Source organism: Sphaerodactylus townsendi, linkage group LG10 (genome assembly GCF_021028975.2).
Source record: "Sphaerodactylus townsendi isolate TG3544 linkage group LG10, MPM_Stown_v2.3, whole genome shotgun sequence".
NCBI classification, from domain to species: domain Eukaryota; kingdom Metazoa; phylum Chordata; class Lepidosauria; order Squamata; family Sphaerodactylidae; genus Sphaerodactylus; species Sphaerodactylus townsendi.
Genome location: NC_059434.1, coordinates 65,424,681 through 65,443,819, shown reverse-complemented (window position 1 = coordinate 65,443,819; position 19,139 = coordinate 65,424,681). Strand labels below are relative to the sequence as shown.

General features: G+C 42.8%; 1 protein-coding gene across 1 annotated transcript in view; it reads left to right on the top strand.

The window, feature by feature from the left end:
• Window positions 1-1,147: 1,147 nt before the first annotated feature.
• The window catches only part of PRSS12 (serine protease 12), a 74,953-nt gene continuing 56,961 nt past the window's right edge, over window positions 1,148-19,139 (top strand). The window contains exons 1-2 of the mRNA XM_048508745.1: window positions 1,148-1,211; window positions 8,298-8,453. Coding sequence (XP_048364702.1) covers window positions 1,148-1,211; window positions 8,298-8,453 — 220 coding nt within the window. The remainder of the gene's footprint in view (window positions 1,212-8,297; window positions 8,454-19,139) is intronic.

Below are 19,139 nucleotides of genomic sequence, written 5' to 3'. Positions count from 1 at the left end.
GCTGGGGGGGGCACCATCAGCGGCTGGGTCCTCCGAAGGCCCGGCGGAACAACTCCGTTTTACAGGCCCTGCGGAACTCGTTAAGGTCCCGCAGGATCTCCAGATAACAACGAAGGGTGTTCCACGCAGGCGGGGCCAGGGCCGTAAAGGCACTGGCCCGTGTGGAAACCAGCACAGCATCATTGAGGGGCCAGGGACCACTAATAAGTTGGCCTCCGCAGAACGAAGAGGCCGTGCCGGGACATATGGGGTGATGCGGTCTCGAAGGTACGAGGGTCCCAGGCCGCGTAAGGCCTTGAAGGTCAGCCTTACCAATACAGCAGAAGATATGATCCGGAACTCCACGGGGAGCCAGTACGGCTGAAGCGCCGACTGGAGGACGCGAATATAAGGTATTAAATGGAAACGCCTGCCAATAAATTCTTAATAGCGCATGTTGAACCAGCTTTTGATCTCGGGTAACGCAGGAAGGCCAGCGATGAAGACGTTGCTAATAAATTAACCTGGAGGTGACGTTATGGATCCGCGGAAGGTGGCTAGGTCTGCTTTCGGGAGAAAAGAGCCAGCGACCGGGCCTTTCAGCGGAGGTGGAAAAAACAACCCGGGTTGTATGGTGGACTACCTGGGTCTTCATTGAAGAAGAACCGAAGATCAGGTGGATTTAGATGCGCCGCGGAGAGTCAGCCAATATAGCCCTCCACACCGGCGGCTGAAAAAAGAGATTTATCTACCTCCGCAGCCAAGCCAGAGGATCTCGTCTTTCGGTGGTTTCAGTTTTTAACCGCTGCTCTGCGCCAACCAACCAGCAACGCCTCAAACGGTGCTGGAGCGCGGGAAACGTTACGCTCCCCTCCATCAACAGAGATGGGCTGCGTGTCATCAGGCATTACTGGTGACAGGTCATTTTAAACTCCGTACCAGTTAGATATAAGATATTAAATAGCGGAGTGGGATAGTAAAGCCCCGCAAATTTTACCGCAATCAAAGCGGGCGCGAGTAAATCCATAACTCTGACGGAGACGTCCACTGAAAGGACGGTATTCCAGACGATTAGGTCAAAGATCATAATTCGACCACATCAAAGCGCTGCGTTGAATAACAATACCAGCAAGCGCCGATCCGCCAGTCAGAACTGAATCACCGGAACATGTCTGCTGGCGGCGGCCGAGAACGGTCTCGTCCATGCCAGCCGCGGAAGCGGACTGGAAGAGGTGAAAGCGATGGCATCATCGAACATGAAGCTGCTCCAGCACCACTCTCTCAATTACCTTCCCCAGAAGCGGGTTGAAGCGGGTGGTGGCGGCCAGATCCTCGGATCTGGCGGGTAGTGCGTGGGTTTGTAAACAAACGCTTCAGGAATTTGATCGCTCATGGTATGGATTGGAAGAACTCCCTTTCTGCGGATTCCGAAGGTGGAATTGGTCTAACTAGCAGCTAAGGTCCACCATCAACAGCTGGCTTCAGAGGCAAGGAAAACCCTGAGCCAAACAAAGGGCCTGAAGGGGCGGCAAAGGGAGCCTCCAGTTCACTGATTGGCGTAGAAGCGGGCGAAGCCAGCGACCTTATCATAAAAGCTCATAAAAGCCTCTGGCTGATGCTCAGTGCCAGATTTGAAGACCTCGAATCGGGTTAAAAGTCGAATATCTGAAATAATTGTGCGGGCGGAGCTGGCGGATCACGAGGTATATTTCGAACTGTAAATGCGCATCTCATAGAGCGACTTTCATGGCGTCTATAAGATATTGCGTGGCGCAAATCGCGAGATTTCACCTCCACTAAGCTCACAGGCGTCTGGCGCTTGTTCGTAGCGAACTCTCTGTATACCCGCAGGCGGCGCCCGGAACTGAGCCGACAACCTGGAATGAACATTACGGGCAAGTTCCAGTCCTCCTGCTCACGCATCCGAAGGGCGTGCGGAAAATTACAGGGTCCATTAGAGCATTCCAGAAACCAAATTGGATCCGCCAGTCTCTCCAGCGGAAGCGGGCAAATCAATAGCCAGTAACTGAACTAGCAGGGAGTGTTCATCCGGACCTCAGGCATAATAGTCCGGACCATGGCGGCGCTCTATCAATAGAAGGATCACGACCGTTAACCCGACCGAAGGATGGATCTTAGGCGGCGTATGCCGGCTGGCGGACCAAAATTTCAGGGAGAAGACCCTGGCGGACACCGATTAAAAGCCACGATAGGCGAAATGGGCGTTAAAAGTCACCCGGAACAATAAGTCTGGGGAACGCAAAACAGATCACAACCACCACGCTCCGCTTATTGAACATGACGAGCCGTCTCGGTCTTTCGGCGAATTACTGGGAGGCGATAACCAACCTCTCCAAAGACCAACCCTTTCGAAGCCCGGCGCATTTCCATACGGTGATCCTCAGGGCGAGGACTTCTTTCGAGGACGGGTTCACGGACGGGCAGAATGCTCACCATATTACGTCGGTGAAGACGCGAACCTGGTGGGCGCGGATATCGACAACGATGCGCCGCCAGCGTGCCCAGGTTTGATGATACTTCCAGAGTCCACCTGGAAGCTCCAGAATCACTTGGATATGTATTAATGGACTGGCGTTAAATAACGCACCAAAAGAATGAAACAGAGTCTCTGATCCGACCACGCGTCGTTCTTGGGATAGGTGGAGGTCTGCGAGAAGCCGAGCGAAACATAACGATATCTCATCGCTATCATATGGCGCGCCTACCGCCGAAAATATCTACCCGTCCCATCAGCAGGGATCCCTGCGCAATACTGAACGCGGACTCTACCAACCTCCTCCACTGGCCTGGCTGAACTTTACAAAGGTGGAGAACGACTTCTCCGCCAATAAAGCGTTTCGCCTAAAACTGATCGAATACGGACAGGGCTGGACAACTAATGCCGGCCTACCCACCTCGAATACTAAAATACCGAAAACCGATACCTCGCGGTCTATAACAAGTAAAAAATTACGAACGCTCACTATATTACTCCTGCTAACCATTTATCTAAGACTATAGACATTAAAACACAATCAAAGGTTGGTGAAAATTATAGGCCATTATAGGCCGGGCCGGTAACTAAGATGACAAAAGACTGCGCTACCACCAGCTCCACAGCTATTACCCTATAGGAATGCTGATGTGATTACGTGGGATCGCTGGCGAGATCAGCGAAACGGTAAAACCGCACCTCAAACCAGCTGCCTCACGGCCGTCAGTTAAGGAGATGAATCACTGGGAGGGTAACTTAGCCGCGGGGATTCTGCCGGATAACGGCAGGTACTCCTGCCGCAATACACCACATTAAGCTCGAGGCAGAAACTCCGGTATTACAGGATGCGCTTCATTGAGTGTTGGACATATACTGACTCTCACAGCCTGATCAAATTCGTAACGATGTCCATTAAATATCAATCCGGTTGCTCAACGCTCCCGCTCCGTCGACCCTCAGGCCGTTATGCGTGACTGTATGATCATATACTGCGCTAGAACAAATTTACCAGGGCTGTAATGTTCTTGGCGGGGCCAGTCAGCGTACGTCAATCCGGCTTCTTATAAAGTCAATCGTAACCTCGCCGCTCCTTGACCTCCGCAACGCCACCCCTCACGAGGGCAACGGCCGCGTCCTCGCCAACAGGCCCAAAAAAACAACCGCCAGCACCGGATATTTTCGCAGCGGACTCCACTTGGCGTGAAGTTCAACCAAGGGAGTAACGAGAGTTCACCAATCTGCGGGCATTCGCGACCTCCAGGTTCAATAACCTCACAGGATGGCGATGTTTCAGAACTGGAATACGGCCGATGGAAACCAGAGTTGAAGGCACGGTGGGGATCCTGCCACTGACCCGGCGCATCCGCAGCGTCGTTCCTCTTACGTGACGACTACGTCGAACTCAATGATAAAGGCGCGGCAAAGGGAAGCAAAGCCGTAAATGAAGGACGGAACAGGAAGAGCGGGCGCAAAGATGAGGGCGAACCGTTGCGCAAAAACCGCACGCCGTCAAAAGTAAACACCGAACTGCGCTGATCTGTTTCGTCCATTGTTGTTAACTTCCTCTTCCATTTTTCCTCGGGATACCTCGGGAGTTCTCCGCCAGCTTATTAACTTATTTTAGATTGCGTTTCGTTGCTGGATAGCCAGGCGAGAGGACGGACTCCCAACTACCTTCTAACTCCCAAACTCTCAGGTACAAAATGTAGGAAGTGAGATGAGACTCCCATTCGGAATTTCAGCTGAGGCCGACTAAGAATGGCTGGGATGGAAATGCATTGGCGGAGCTCGGCGCATTGAAGACATCCGCTCTTGAAACCATCTGAAACTAAATCTATACGAATAAGTGCATTTAAATTAGCATAAACATAACTTTAAAAAAGCAAACTTTAAATAAAAAGGATTAATTTACGATAGTCCCGGTACTCTACACACAGCGAGTGCGCGCATACAACTAGTATTTGACTATTGTCATTTTGACCAAAGAAAAAATACAAATTTCATTAGTGCTTCAGATTAGTTCCTTGCAGCGTTGAAAACGACACGTGAGCAAACGACAATCGTGAATTTGAGAATAAGCAATAGTGCATACGAGACTTATTCTCATATGCACTATTGTTTGGATGCTTTTGGCTGTATTCAATTGTATGCCAATTTACTTTGTTATGGTACTTTATAAATTGCACTCCAGTGGGAGGCTTTTTTTTCAGCTTCAGTTGTAGCCCTTTTGATAAAAGTGTGTCTTTTGTTGGCCGTACAAAAATAAGAAAGCAACCTTGCTGAATACTTACTGAAATCCTAACAACATTGTTGGTTCTTGAGGCATAAAGTTTCCAGACAATAATACAAGTGTCTTTTTGACAGCAAGGAGGAGAACAGGGAGGGAAAGATAAGAGAGTGTTCTTCTCACTAGCTACTCTTTTGGAAAATGCTGTTCTTAACTTGCTGATCCCTCTCAAGCAATCATAGGGCAGTCTGCCGGCCTTCGCACAGAGGCACAGCAGGGGTTTTTTTTGTTGGCCATCCATTCCTGTGTAGCTATGCAGGAATGCACACATGAACCCTCACAGCCACACTGACATCCCGCGAATCCCGATTATGCCCCTGTGTGGCTACGCAGAAGTGAGCCCAGAAATTAAAAACACACACGCAAGCGTGGCCGAAGCAAAAGCGCCTTCTGCCCAGTTGTTTGCTCAGTGCCAATTGCAGAATGGCATTTTTAAAAAGTCTCACTAAACGAGATATACGCCGGTTTGGAGGAGATAGCTTTTTGCAGCTTTTCTTCAGCAGCAGCACCTGTGCAAAGTCCTTCCCCAAAATGGTGTTTTTACTGTCCTCACACTGCTGATTTTGGCCTGTGCGGAATCTGCCTTAGGAGTTCAGTTGTTTAGAGTTTGCTGCTCGTGTGGAAGAGAAGGGAACCAAATTCAGTTCTCCAGATTAAAGTCTACTATTCTTGACTGCTACATTACACTGGTTTCCATTGGGCTGTATCCTTTCAACTTTTCTGCAGCTAAAAGGTAAAGGATAAATTTTGTCCTGCTTTGATCATGTGATCGGACCCAGAAGACTATCCTGTGTCTGCAGTTGCACGTATTCCCCCTGCATATTGCTTGCAAACAACATTTCTCCTTTGTTTCTCTGTATTACTGGAAGCTTTAGAAAGGAATGAAGATTGCAGCATCCCTGAACCCAAAACGTCCTTTGGGTCACCCCCCAAATCATACAACCAACCAAAAAGAGAAAAATCCCTGAAAATAATTAAATTAGTATTCCAGTGCCAAGGTCTGTTCGTGATTGTTTAAATTTTGTACGTTTAGTTGTTTTCCCAAGCATTAGTTTCTGTTGGATGAGAAAGTACTGAAGGCTTATGCCATTTTTATAATCATATTTTATTTATAAACATTTATAAATACAAGTGGAAGTAAAGAGGCACTGCTGCCACACACAAATGTTGAAAATTCTTATCAGATCCCCAGGAAGAGACTGCAGACTACAAGGTGCATCACCTCCAGTTGGCTCGCCTCTGCTGTCTGTCTCTTTCCCCATTTCTTCCACACTGTATGCTGTCTTTCTTCACATTCAGATAGACATAGTGGTGTACCACTTATAGGGACATGGAGTATCCCATGTCCCCAGGCACATGCCGTTTTGCCGGGCGCTCCTCCACATGACAAAATGGCGTGCACCCAAGCTGCAAACAGCAGCAGTCCTCCCCCTCCCAGGCTCCCTGCAGGCCAGCTTCTGCCCTCCATAGGCCCTGGGGAGAGCAGGAGCTGGCCTGCAGGGTCGTGGGGGGAAGCAGGGCTTTGCGGCAGGAGTCACCGTCCTGCCCTCTCAGGCTTCCTGCAGGCCAGCTTCTGCCCTTCCCCTGAACCCCACCCTCCCCCACCCTCCCTGCTGGCTTCTGTAAGTAGGGCGCAGGAAATCAGGCGGGGAGAGGCGGGGCGCGGGGAGGCAGCCATGCCCCTGGGCGCCATTTAGGCTTGGTACGCCACTGGATAAACATACCCTTTCCTTTCTCCTGTGTGTATGTGAATGTATGCAAGTCAGTTGTCAGGTTCTGATAGGTACCATCACAAGCATTCAGGAGAGCAGCCAGAGTGGTGTAGTGGTTAGATTGTCATACTAACAAATCATATCAAAGAACCTTTATTGGCATAACAATATCATGTTATTATATACACAGGTCCACTTAACTAAATAGTGGGGAACTAAAATAAAATACAAAGAAATAAGAGGGAAAAGTTCAGATTTTGCTCCTACAGCGCTGTTTCATATACGAATCAAAGTATTGGCAACTGGCATCGTCTGGTGAATCTTCAGATCGGTCATACTAACGTATGGGAGGACCAGGTTTGACCTTAGGCCAGTAGCTCTCTCAGCCTAATCTATATCATATGGTTAATAAGTGGAAGACAGGAAAGCAAACATTGAAAGCCAATTTGGGTCCCTATTAGGGAGAAAAGTAGGGAATAAAGAAAGAAATCTGCTATCAAAAGATTATCTTTTGTTATTTGGGTCCATTGATAAAATGCCATTTGTCCATTCTAGCCTACTAACGAATAAGTAAACAATCTAACAATACATAATTGGCTAAGGGTTTGAATGAAACGATGAACTCTTAGCTAATTACCGTGCAGGAAGCACAGGGATCAAAGCCCTGTGCATCCTGCACCCCCATTGGCCATTGCCAGGCTGTGGAGCAGCTGCTTTGAGGCCTGGGAAAGCCTTTCTCGTCTTCCCTTTCCCCACCCCTGCACCCTCCCCTTCTACCCCCTGCCCTCAAAACTTGTCGAGCCTGCCATGGGCCTGGCAACACCTTCCCCTTCCACCCCTGCCCCCCAAACTCCCCCACAGGGCCCACCTAGGAAAGTCTCCCCTTCCACCCCAATACTCTCTCGCCAGGCCTACCTTTCCCCTTGTCCCCTCCCCAATCCACCCTTGCCACACTCCTCCACATTAATGGATGATTTGTTGTATTAAGTATTGCTGGTGACTACTTTCCCAATCATGCTTACTGCAATGTTGACCTTTCAGCTTTATAAATTGTATAATGTTCTTGTGCACAAAGAGACATCCTATGAATAAGCAGAATTTTTATGGAGCTAAGCAGGCATCTAGTCTTCAGTGAATAATGGATGATTGCCAGTGTCCTTAACATAAGCAGATAAGTAGCAGACATTATAAGAGTAAAATGCGTTTTGAAGTACTTGAAAATAGGATGACCTAGTTAAAATATCCAGAGAATAAATATTAAGTAACAAAGTTAATTTTGAAATAGATATGCTCTGTCATATTGGGGACCAGCTAGCCTAACGCATTTCCTCTGAGTGTTTGGTTACTTTTTCCAGTCGGAGATGCTAGTTTGTCATTTGATCTGCATGGTACGGAAGTAGTCAGGACGTTCCTGCTGTGTGTGAGACTAAACTTCCTACTAGCTCTTCAGTGCTCAAAAGCCACTTAATCTGTTTTATTTTTTAAATGAGAGTATAATGATTAGAATGGTAACAGATAAAATTGATATCGAGAGTCTTTCCAGAAGAGTGGGTTTTTGTGTTGCCATGGGGGCAGGGGGAGGGGGAGAACCCAGAATACCAGCAATGTCAAAAAAACCCATTTCCTATTTATTCTATGGTTAGTAAAAGTGATCCTAACATGAAAATAATCTGTTTCATCAGAAAAACAGAACAAACAAGGTATCCATTAAAATAATCGTTCCTGATACAGTTCTTAACCATTTGTTGTATGCATTCTTTCTTCTTTCACAGTCACATTTATTTACTTAATTCATTGGCGCCCCTTACTTGTATTTTGGTTGCAGAGATTCTGCATTTTCTCAGCAAGAGAGAAGATCTGAAGCTGAGAAAAGCTTATCCAGTTCCATGGGTATTGCCATTACTATATGGAACACGATGGAGCAAATGTCTGGGGTATATATTGGATATTACCAGTATTTTAGTCAATAAGGAAGACACAGGTAATTTAAATTTAATGAACAATAGTTTAAACGTTAGCAAAATGTAATTGCCAGTTTTTTTAAAAGCCAGAAAATGTGGGCTCCGTTTGTTCTGTATAACACGATATGACTTGATCGCTGAATAAAAGTTTCTCCTTTTCCCAGCAGGCAGTATAAATTGTTGAGGACCAGTTGCTATTTTCTGGGCCTCACTGTGAGCACAGCAATGCAGGGCAGGTTACTATAGGACAGATTACTGCAACAGACGGCATCAGCTAAAGGTTCAGAGCTGTCAAACAGACCAACAGTGAAAATGACAGATGCATAGCAAAGCTCCACTGTTAGTTAACATTCAACATTCATTAGCCATGAACAAATTGCATTAGAAAACCACTGCTTTCATGGCCTGTTTGTGGGCTTCCAGAGTTATCAGAGTAGCTGCTGTTTGGAACAGAATATTAGTTTTATTATTGCCATGTTTTATGTTCCATGTAGCACTGCCACATAAGCATAGAATCCATTTATGTGTTAAGTTTTCTCACATACAATGGTGTCCTCTGCTGGTCTATGTCAGGACCAGGTTTCATTTCCTGTAACTCCCAGTAAGTTTCAGTTTGGTTTTCCCCAACAACCCTCATTCCGGCCAATACCCAGGACCGCCCACAGCACACCCTATATATACTGGAACTGAGGGCAAGAACCCTCAGTTCCAGCACCCTGTAGCTAGGGCGATAAATATCAATAAAGTTTGTTACTTTTTTGTAAAGTTGACGTTTGAGTGTGTTCAGCCTTACAGTCTATATATAACAGAAGCTTTATGACAGTGATGGCGAACCTATGGCATGGGTGCTAAAGGTGGCACTCAGAGCCCTCTCTGTGGGCACACACAGAGTCCCCCCCCCCCACCACATCTAGGCTGGCCTGGGCCCCTGGGCTTGATTATTAGCATTAAACCAAAGACCTAGTTTTGGGGAAGCAGTGTAGGTAACCCTGTTAAGCGCTGTTAAACCCCACTGATTTTCATGTGAAGAACTAAAGCGTGATCCTTTACCTGGGAGTAAGCTCGGTTGCTGGTAATGGGCCCTGCTTCTGAGTAAACCTTCCTAGGGTCGTGATTCTCCTGTTGGAAGAGTTGCATGGTTGCTTCAAAGCAAAGCCACCAACTATCACCAAGCTTACTCCTGAGTAACGCACGCCTTGGAACCAACTGTTTTTTCCGAAACGAAAACCTCAGTATTCAGGTTAAATTGCTGTGTTGGCACTTTGCAATAAATAAATGGGTTTTGGGTTGCAATTTGGGCACTCGGTCTTCGAAAAGGTTCGCCATCACTGCTTTATGATAAAGCATGCATCCAGAAGCTTCCAAGCTCAGTCCCTGGTATCGATACAGAGAGGATCTTGGGTAGTAGTGCTGGAAGGGAACTTTCTTTTCCAAAGACCCTGGAGTTTGTTGCCAAATAAAGTAGATAAAACTGAACTCAATAGACAAATAATCTAACTTAATCTGAGAAAGCTTTGTATATTCACATGTATACAGAAAATATCTGAATATATTGTTTGCAGTGATGTCTAATGTATGTTTGTGAAGACGGACTGGGCATGTCTGACAGTGCATTAGTGCAAATATGTTCATTCCCTAACTGTAAAAAGCTAATATTTTTCTTGTTAACACTAATATTGTGAACTTATCTACTTTTATGTTTTTAAAATGCCATGTTGCAATTTAGTACTTCCTTCAGTTAATAACTTGCTACTTTTACTTCCCTGCAGATGGAAACTTAATGTAGAAGAAATGTTATCTCAAACTACACATCTATGATAGTGTTAGCTGTAATGAATATAGCAGAAGTTCCTCCACAGAAACTGAATCACTTCCTCCTGGATGTTCAGCCATCCCAAATATATACTTCGTGAAATGATGAAGAGGGGATTTGTATGCGGGAGAGTTCTATTTTTAGGTCTGCCTGGTAAGACAAGGTAATTTTATAGTTGACTTGCTGGCTGTGAAAGAAGGGAGGATCATATTATATGTTTGTGCTTCTGGTTCAGAATAAAAGCATACTAGTAAAAAATATGAAGGCCTTGGAGTCTTCAAAGCTATTTTCATTATAAGAAAGTTGTCTCATCAGAATTTGAAGTCCCTATTTTCAAATAAAATATGACAGGTCAATTCATACAAAGTTGAACATTTTGAAAGTGAACTGATTTAAATGGGAGACTCAAGTACATTCATCTCTCTCTCTCTCTCTCCTTCTAATCAATGAAATCCAATTCCGTTTCCAGCATTAGAGCATTCTGGGAAGCAAAATTCAGCTGTTTCTAAGAGATCCAGGGTTCTATCCCAATTCAGCTGTGAAATTGCTTGAGCAAGGACAACCTCAGCCTTAGTTCCATATGTGTAAAATATGAATTACCGTGTTGTGTTTCACTACATGGTTGTAGTGATTTTTAAAAAGACATCTTTTGTTATCTGGATTAATCTTCAGAGAAAAGGTGAACTGTCAGTTAAATACACTGTAGACAAATTATTGTCGAAAGACCATGTGGTTCTCAGTATGAAGGACAAGGAAGAATCTATGAATATGTAAGCTTCAGTGAGATTGTACACGAGAGGGACATGTGAAAGTCCCTAAGTATTTTGTGTTAGAGGCCATTGCAAAAGAGTTCCTGCAACTCTTCATCTAAAGGCAAATCTATGCTACTTTAGTTGTAGAGGCCAGCATCCAAGGAATCACATGACTACTTCCATGAATTAGTGCTGCCAAGTGACCAGAAATAAACCAGCCTGGCTTGTTCTTATGCCTTTAACAACAGTATGATTTGTGCTAGTGTTAATCTTTTAAACCCTTTATGGATTGGGTTCAACCTACCTGAAAGACTGCCTACTCCCCTACTTTACTACTAAACCACTGCAGTTATGTTCTGCTTCAAGTGCCCTTGTCCTATGAGATTAAATGGGTGGCAATCCAGAAAAGGGCCTTCTAAATTGTGGCACCTAAACCCTGAAATCTCTCCCAAAGAAGATTTTTGTTGCCAACTCCCTCCAGGAGGGGAAGCCTTTTTTTTTTTTGCTTTGTTTGACATTTCCTCAGTAATTTTTCCTTCCTGCCCAGTGTTTTAATTGTCATTTTTATGTTTTGGTATGCATATTTTAGTTCTGGTTTTAATTGTTTTAAAGATCCTTTTTTGTTAGTTTTAATGGTGGTGTGGTGTTGTAGTGGTTAAAAATGGCGGACTATAATCCAGAGAGCCAGGTTTGATTCCCCGCTCCTCCTATTACATGAAGTCTGCTGGGTGCCATTGAGCTAGTCACAGTTCTTTATGAACTCTCTCAGCCCCATCTCCCTCACAAGGTGTCTGTTGTGGGACCGGAAGGGAAGGAGTTTGTAAGTCCCTTGGAGTCCTTACAGTTGAGAAAAGCAGTGTAGAAACTGAAACTTTTCTCATTCTTCTTGTGTGTGGTTTAATGTGATTTTATTATGTATGCTTTTAATTTGTTAGGTGCTTTGGTGGCTCTTATGGTGGCTGTCATAAATTCTGTAAATCAATAAAATAAAATGTAGAAATTAATAGCTAAAGCTTTTTCTAAAGATACACATCACCATCTGCTATGATCTCCACATCACAAATTTGTATTTGACAAACAGCTGCTATCCTAAACCTCAAGACAGGTTGCTGTTGAAACTGAAGGGAGTTTCCCAAAGCAACTTGTCATGAGATGTTAAGATTTGCCATTGAAATAACCAAAGGGTTAAAAACTACAACAATTGGGCCCACCAAAAGTTGTTTGTATCCTAGCCAAAGACTTTATCCTAGCCAGTTTAAACACTTTCATTACTACCTGTGCAGAAGTTTTACTGAGTGGGACCAGCTATATAATGTGTACATCTGGCTTTCTGAAGTTAATGTTGGTGTGGGAAGGAATGGTACCTCTTTAAAGACCAACTGAAAATAATTTGAAACTGCCATTTCATTGTACATTACATTCCAGGCCTTTGCTCCAGCTGCCATCTCATTTCTGTTTTGATGAACAAATGTGTGTGTTGATCAGGAACCTTCCATGTCAATGAATGAGGAAAACATGGCAGGCAGGTGAACTCCATTTGCATATTGGATATTGGATGGTGACGCCTGAGTACAGTATCCTGGCAATCCAGGAACTATAGCCACCCTGGGATTTCACTACATTTTATACTTACCTGGCACTGAAACCCTGCATAAAAATAATTGCAAAAGCATGTAGGTCAGAACTAAATGATACCAAATGTGCTGCTTTTCCAATATGAGATCTGTCTCCCTTTGTTTTGCAAATATAATTTTCCACTGGAAGCACCCTTTTGCTGTTTAAAACACATTCTTCTTTGGGTCAAATTCTAATAAGTGACACTTCTGGAAAAAAACTGCATAGACTGTGTCAGACGTGATGCCATATATGCAATGCAGTTATTATGAATAAATGGTTGTCTTTTCTCAAGGGCAACTGAATGACATCCCATATACTGGCTGTATTATTTTAATTTCACTGTGAATGTATTATAACTGCATGCAATAATTTAGACTTGCACAGGCAGACCAGAAAGCTATTTTAATGAGGTTTTTTAAATGCCTGTCTCTCTTTGTAATATATAACCTTGTTTAATTTACTGAAACTGTGTAGTCTTATGGCACATTTTCCTACTATAGCAGCAATACTAGCAAGTCTACTTGCTAAGTATACAGTAAGTGAAAGTCCCATTTTATTTAATAGACCTGCATCCAGGGAAGTGTTCTTAGAACTTCAGTCCAAGAAGTTTATTCAGAACTTAGCGGCCTCCAGTTGGAATCTACACTGTCATCTGCATGTAACATGATAGCTATTTCAACTGCATCTGCATTCACACCACCTTCTGCGCATTAATCTTCTGAGCACTGAGCTATGTGTGTGGAGTAACTGTTTTCAGCTGCATTTTCATTTCTAAATATTGCTTTCAACACTAATTTCCCATCAAATGCCTGAATAAACAGGAGACAGTTACCCCAACATATGTTTGTTTTTCAGGTTAAAAAAAATCTTTTTGAGCACATGGCCTGTATTCTTCCAAGCGTAATCTAATTTAAATTAAAACACACACACAATATAGACAGACAGCTGGGACACAGTTAAAAATAAATACTATGTATGTTGGTTAAACAATTTATTTGACACTAATGGAGTGCATTTATACTGCCCTTGGTACAGAAGGTGACACATTTAGACTCCAGCAGTCCAGGTTTTGGTCTACAATTGCAAGCTATTGCAAACTGGCAGCCTTTCCCTATCAGAAAGTCATCACTGGCAAACCATGAACTTGATTGGACCTTGTTATTCTTTGAAAGCTTTTTAAATGTCCAAAAAGATATTATGAGGGACTAGGTGACAGAGAGAGCAATACCAAGTAGATCTACTTAGAAGTAAGTCCCATGTGAATCTCATTCCCATAAAAGTGTTCTTAGGAGTGCTGAAATCCTGAGAACATTTTCTTGAGAGTAAGCTTTATTGAATAACATGGCATTTGCTTCTAAGTAAATCATCTTAGGATTGCTTTCATACTGTTCTAGCTTAAGAAGAGTTACATCTTCAATGACTTAGCAGGGTACAATTCTGCTTAGGAAAACCAGGGCAATGAATTTAACTAATCACCATTCTTTTATTTCTGGGTATCCGAAGTGAAGAACTTTTAACTTCCAGGGTGGAAGATAACAGAGAGAGAATGTGGTGCAGAGGTTAAATAAGTAATTCTCTCTCGATGTTACCTTGTGACATCCACCAATGTATTTCTTGGCAGCCATTTGCTTCTTGGATCCAAGGGATCTTGAATGGATGATTAATTAAAACAAAATGCAAAACCTCTGGTCACTTCCTACAAGTTGACTGACTAGCCAAACCCAGAACCTATAAATGTATCCCAAATATGTACCCTCAGCTGGACCATAGGCACAGACATATGCCTCTGTACCTGAAGCCTTCCCCCTGTGGCCTTGCAGGGAGTATACCATTCCCTTTCTCTGGGAATGGAAACCAGATAGTTCTTTCCCAATGATGACTGGATCCATTCACTTATTGATATGATACTTAGTCCACTTTTGATTTATTCTGGACTCCTGTTACCTTGACTTCTGGACTGAACCTGACTCTGGATTGGGATGGCTCCCTTTTCTGCTAACACCTTGGATATTAATAAAATGGTGCTGACCCTTGGACTGATTTACTGGCAATGCTTCTGCTTCCGGACCTTGTCTCTGCCTGCTTCAGGAAACTCATTCTCTGCCTAGCTTACATCAAAGAATTGTTCTGAAGTTCAAAGAGAAAAGAGAGAACAATTTATACCACCCTGGGCTCTTCAAAGGCAGGTGACAGAAATGTAGTGTAGATAGGTCTAACTAATTTCCTACAGAAATATTGCACCCAGTAAAACAGACAACGGAAGTACATACCGGTTTTTAATGAGTTGGGTCCCAGTTCCCCTAACCCAGTTTGGGTTTCTTCCAGCCAAACAGTAGAGATCTTGAACTCACGCACCAGTTTGTGCTATAGTCACCACTTGACAATCTAAGGAGATGTTTTAGCTTCCCATTCTGATGCTTGCACATCATGAAAAGTTTTTGTCCACTAGAATTTTTGAAATTACTCTGGCTCTGTCACACAAAGATTTTGCTCCATCCTGGCTTACTTTTAGCAGTCTGTTTTCAGAACCATCCACATGACATGGGCCTTGATTCATTCTGCTTCCTTATTTTCCCTCCTGCTTTGCTGCAATCTGTCAAAGCATATTTAAATAGTGTGTGGACAGGAAAGTGTGCATTTTTTCTGGTTCTGCTCATATAAGCACTCTGGGCCTGTTTATGTTGGCATTGTAAGAGAAAAGGTATGGGCTGAACATTTCCCTTTATAGCTCCCCAATAAAATGACCAGTATTTTTAAAAGGTGAAGGGAACTAGTACATTATGTGGGATCCACCCAGATTTTTTGCTCAGTTTCCCCTAATTATCCTCATGAGCTCCACAATAGTCTTTTTCGGTGGTCCAGGGAGACCCCTCCCCTTTACCAATGGAAAAGCTGTTTGGCTTGTTGCAAGAGCCCATTGCAGCAATAGATCATTATAAAGTTACGGTATTATGCTATTGTGATCTGTCAATTGTTGGTTTTGGGGTTTTTTTTGGCTGATGGGAAAACTGAATTAAGGAAAGTGAAAGGAAAACAGTGTGAATTCTCTGTTGCCATTACTGATGCCCCTATATTTGCTGTAGCAACAACAGCTATATGGAGATGATTCTCCATGTGGAAGCGGCCCATATAAATTAGTCACGTTAAATAAGTTTGGTTGTTGCCTTGTGTAGAAATGGTATTGACATTGGCTTGTACAGAAATGTCCAGAACTATATGGCTGATGTTGAGTACAAGTTAGCAAGGAGAGAAAAGAGATAATTAAGAAGTGACATTTCAGAACTAAAATGTGTTGCTCTTATGACAGAAGTAATAAATCTTCCCTGTTGATTTATTTATTTCATCCTCTGCCTCAGGATAGTTGTTCTAAGAACTTCAAGTGATCATTTTTTTTCTTGTGGCAATGTATCTGGGACAATGCCAGTATTGCTCAAGCTTCAAAGTCTGATTTGGAAGTGAACTTCTACTCTGAGCCAGACGGCAGCCACAAGCACATTCATTCTCAACACTGCTGTTGCGCTTAGGGGGTTTTACATACATATTGAAAAGGGCACCAAGTGTAGAAGACAGCAAAGTGTTTAATAGCATAGTTTCAACAGGAAATCCTTTTACCTGAGCCCTGATGTATCTGTATGTGCAAAATATGGGAAACCAACCCATAATCACCACAAAAACACACCCAATCTATTGTTACAGTTTTGAGTAGCAGTTTTAAATTATTTTAATTAATGTTTTAAAAAGTCAACCTTTTTGATAAGTGGTAGATTTCAACTATTTTGAAAGTTTCCTGCTAAAATATATATTGTCTTAAGACAATGGGATCTGTCAGTTTTACACAAATACCACCACTAATGCTCACAGAATGCAGCTGCCAAAATTCCTCTTCTAAAATCTCCAAATATGCTTTTCATTTGCTCTGAATTTCCCTTGCGTTCCATTTGAAGCCATCAAATTCAATTGCTATCTGTTTGATACAAATCTGTGACTTATTGGGCTATGAAGGATGTGTAATCTCAGTAATAGATATCTGATCTTTAGAAGTGCAAAACACTTACTGACTTAGCTGATGTAGCTGAAGTCTTCTTTGCAGATGGAGCAGGCATGATTGAGTTATTTTGGTAACAGAATTTTAAATGCATCTTTAGCTCCAAGGGCATGTGCCAGATCAACTTGCATCAAGGGATGACGCTCATGAGTGAACAAGCTACTGTAGATGTAATGCTACACACAGAATTTTTATATCATCTCAGATGTAAGACATTTCAATTGAGTGCAGTTAACAACAACAACAACAACAACAACAACAACAACAACAACAACAACAACAACAACAACAACAACAACAACAACAACAACAACAACAACAGAGAAGTAACATAAGGGCAGTTCCCTGCCCTTATGAGTTTGGAATATATGTTTGACACATGGAAAGCAGTAGACCATCACAGAATGATAGAACTTAGGATAAAATAGCAGAATATATTCAGCTCAGCTTTCATATTTAAGCTTATACACCTATAGGAATCTGCCTTAAACTGAATCAGACCAATACTGTATCAATGTCAGTACTGAGTGCTCCAACTGGCAGCAGATCTCTAGGTTCTCAAGCTGATGCCTTTCTTGTATCCTTTTTTAAAGTGGAGGTGCCAAGAATCGAACCTGGATGATCTTCTGCAGGCAAAGCAGACATATTATTAAGCAGAAACTCAGTTTCAGTAGTAAAGACTATGGTGATGTGCCAAAGCTTTAGGGTTTAGAAGGGAATTTATAGGAAGACAGAGGTGTTTGAACAGTCAATTCAAAGACTGTTGAAAGGGAAGAAGAAGAGGAGGAGGAGGAGATGTTTGGAATAATACCCCACCTTTCTCTTCTGTAAGGAGACTCAAGGTGGCTTACAAGCTCCTTTCTCCTTCTCTCCCCACAATAGAAACCTTGTGAGGTAGGTGGGGCTGAGAGAGTTCAGAATAACTGTGACTAGTCCAAGGTCACCGAGCAGGAATGTAGGAGTGCAGAAACCATGGGCGGAGCGAGGGGGAACTGCTCCTGGGGCACACATGCACACTGTGCCCCTGCCACGCCCTCATCCACCCTGCCCCAGAACGCTCCCACCATGCCTCTGCAGGGGCATGTACCCAGTACATTGTGCCCACCCTATCCCCTTGGTGCTACGCCACTGGCGGAAACACATCTGGTACACCAGATAAGCCTCTGTCACTTAGGTGGAGGAGTGGGGAATCAAACCCGGTTCTCCAGATTAGAATCCACCTGCTCTTAACCACTACACCATGCTGGTAGTGAGGGAGGAATCAAGTAACATTACTTGAACATCTAAACCAAACCTCCCATACCTTTCTTTTCTTGCTCTGTAACCTTTCCATGGTAAAATGGTCCATTGCCAAATACAAATGCCTAGGAATGGCACTGCATTACTAAACAACAGACAATGTCTGCTATGTTCAGGCCCTTTGGACCATGATAAAATTGCCTATGTCACCATGCACTGGTTTACTGGTGCTTGCAGAGGTCTCTACATCAAACCAGCAATATTTTATATTTGTTACAGTAATACAGGATTGAACAAAATTTGTTCTTTTCACTGTTCACGAACTTGGACATATATTTCATTTATGTACTTTCAAAAGTAGTCTTGGTTTATATATATATTCATCACAATATTTCCTTAGTAGTAATTTATATTGCTATGTTACAACTCACAGGAAAGAGCCTATTGTTCAAATAGAAGTGTTGATAGTCATATTCCAATACATATTTTGGCACCAATGTATATTCTTTTTTGACCTCAGTAATATAACCTGACAAATGAGGATTAATAGAATACCTGAGGAACTATTTCATATATCCAGCTTCACATTACTGCTAAATTAATTTTTATATCTCTCTGATCCACTGTAATGCTTTGGGAGATATTTAATCCCTTGTACATTTAATATTTGAATTGATATAAGGTTTCCTAAAACATAGATGCAGGAAGCATCAGAAATACCTTAGTATCACTGTTACAAGAAACTGACAGGTCATTAGATAACAGACGAAAGGCTTCAGTTATTTATCTGTATAAGAGGAATTAGTAAAGGATTAAAATTGGTGCTACGCCACTGTATTTCTCAGAACTCTCTCAGCCCCACTGTATTAAAATAGCAAGCCAATGGGGACCTTTTGAATAAAAGGCAACTATGTCTTTTTTAATATGCTTTTTAAAAATGTAGTTACATCTGACATTCATTATTTATTTGAATAAATGCTTTGTTATGTTTTCTGTTCTGTGGTGTTAATAAAAATTAGCATATTTGTTTAGACATTCATATACCTCTGTGTTAGAGACTTGCTCAAAGTAATTCACAACATAAAAGGTAAAATCACAGAACATGAAATCATTAGAATTAAAAACTATTAAAAACCAGCCAATTAAACCCAGAAGCATAAAATAAAACCTGTATAAAGCACTTTTTACAAATTCTGCAGATTGTTGGTATTATGACAACATAAAACATGTTCTGACTATA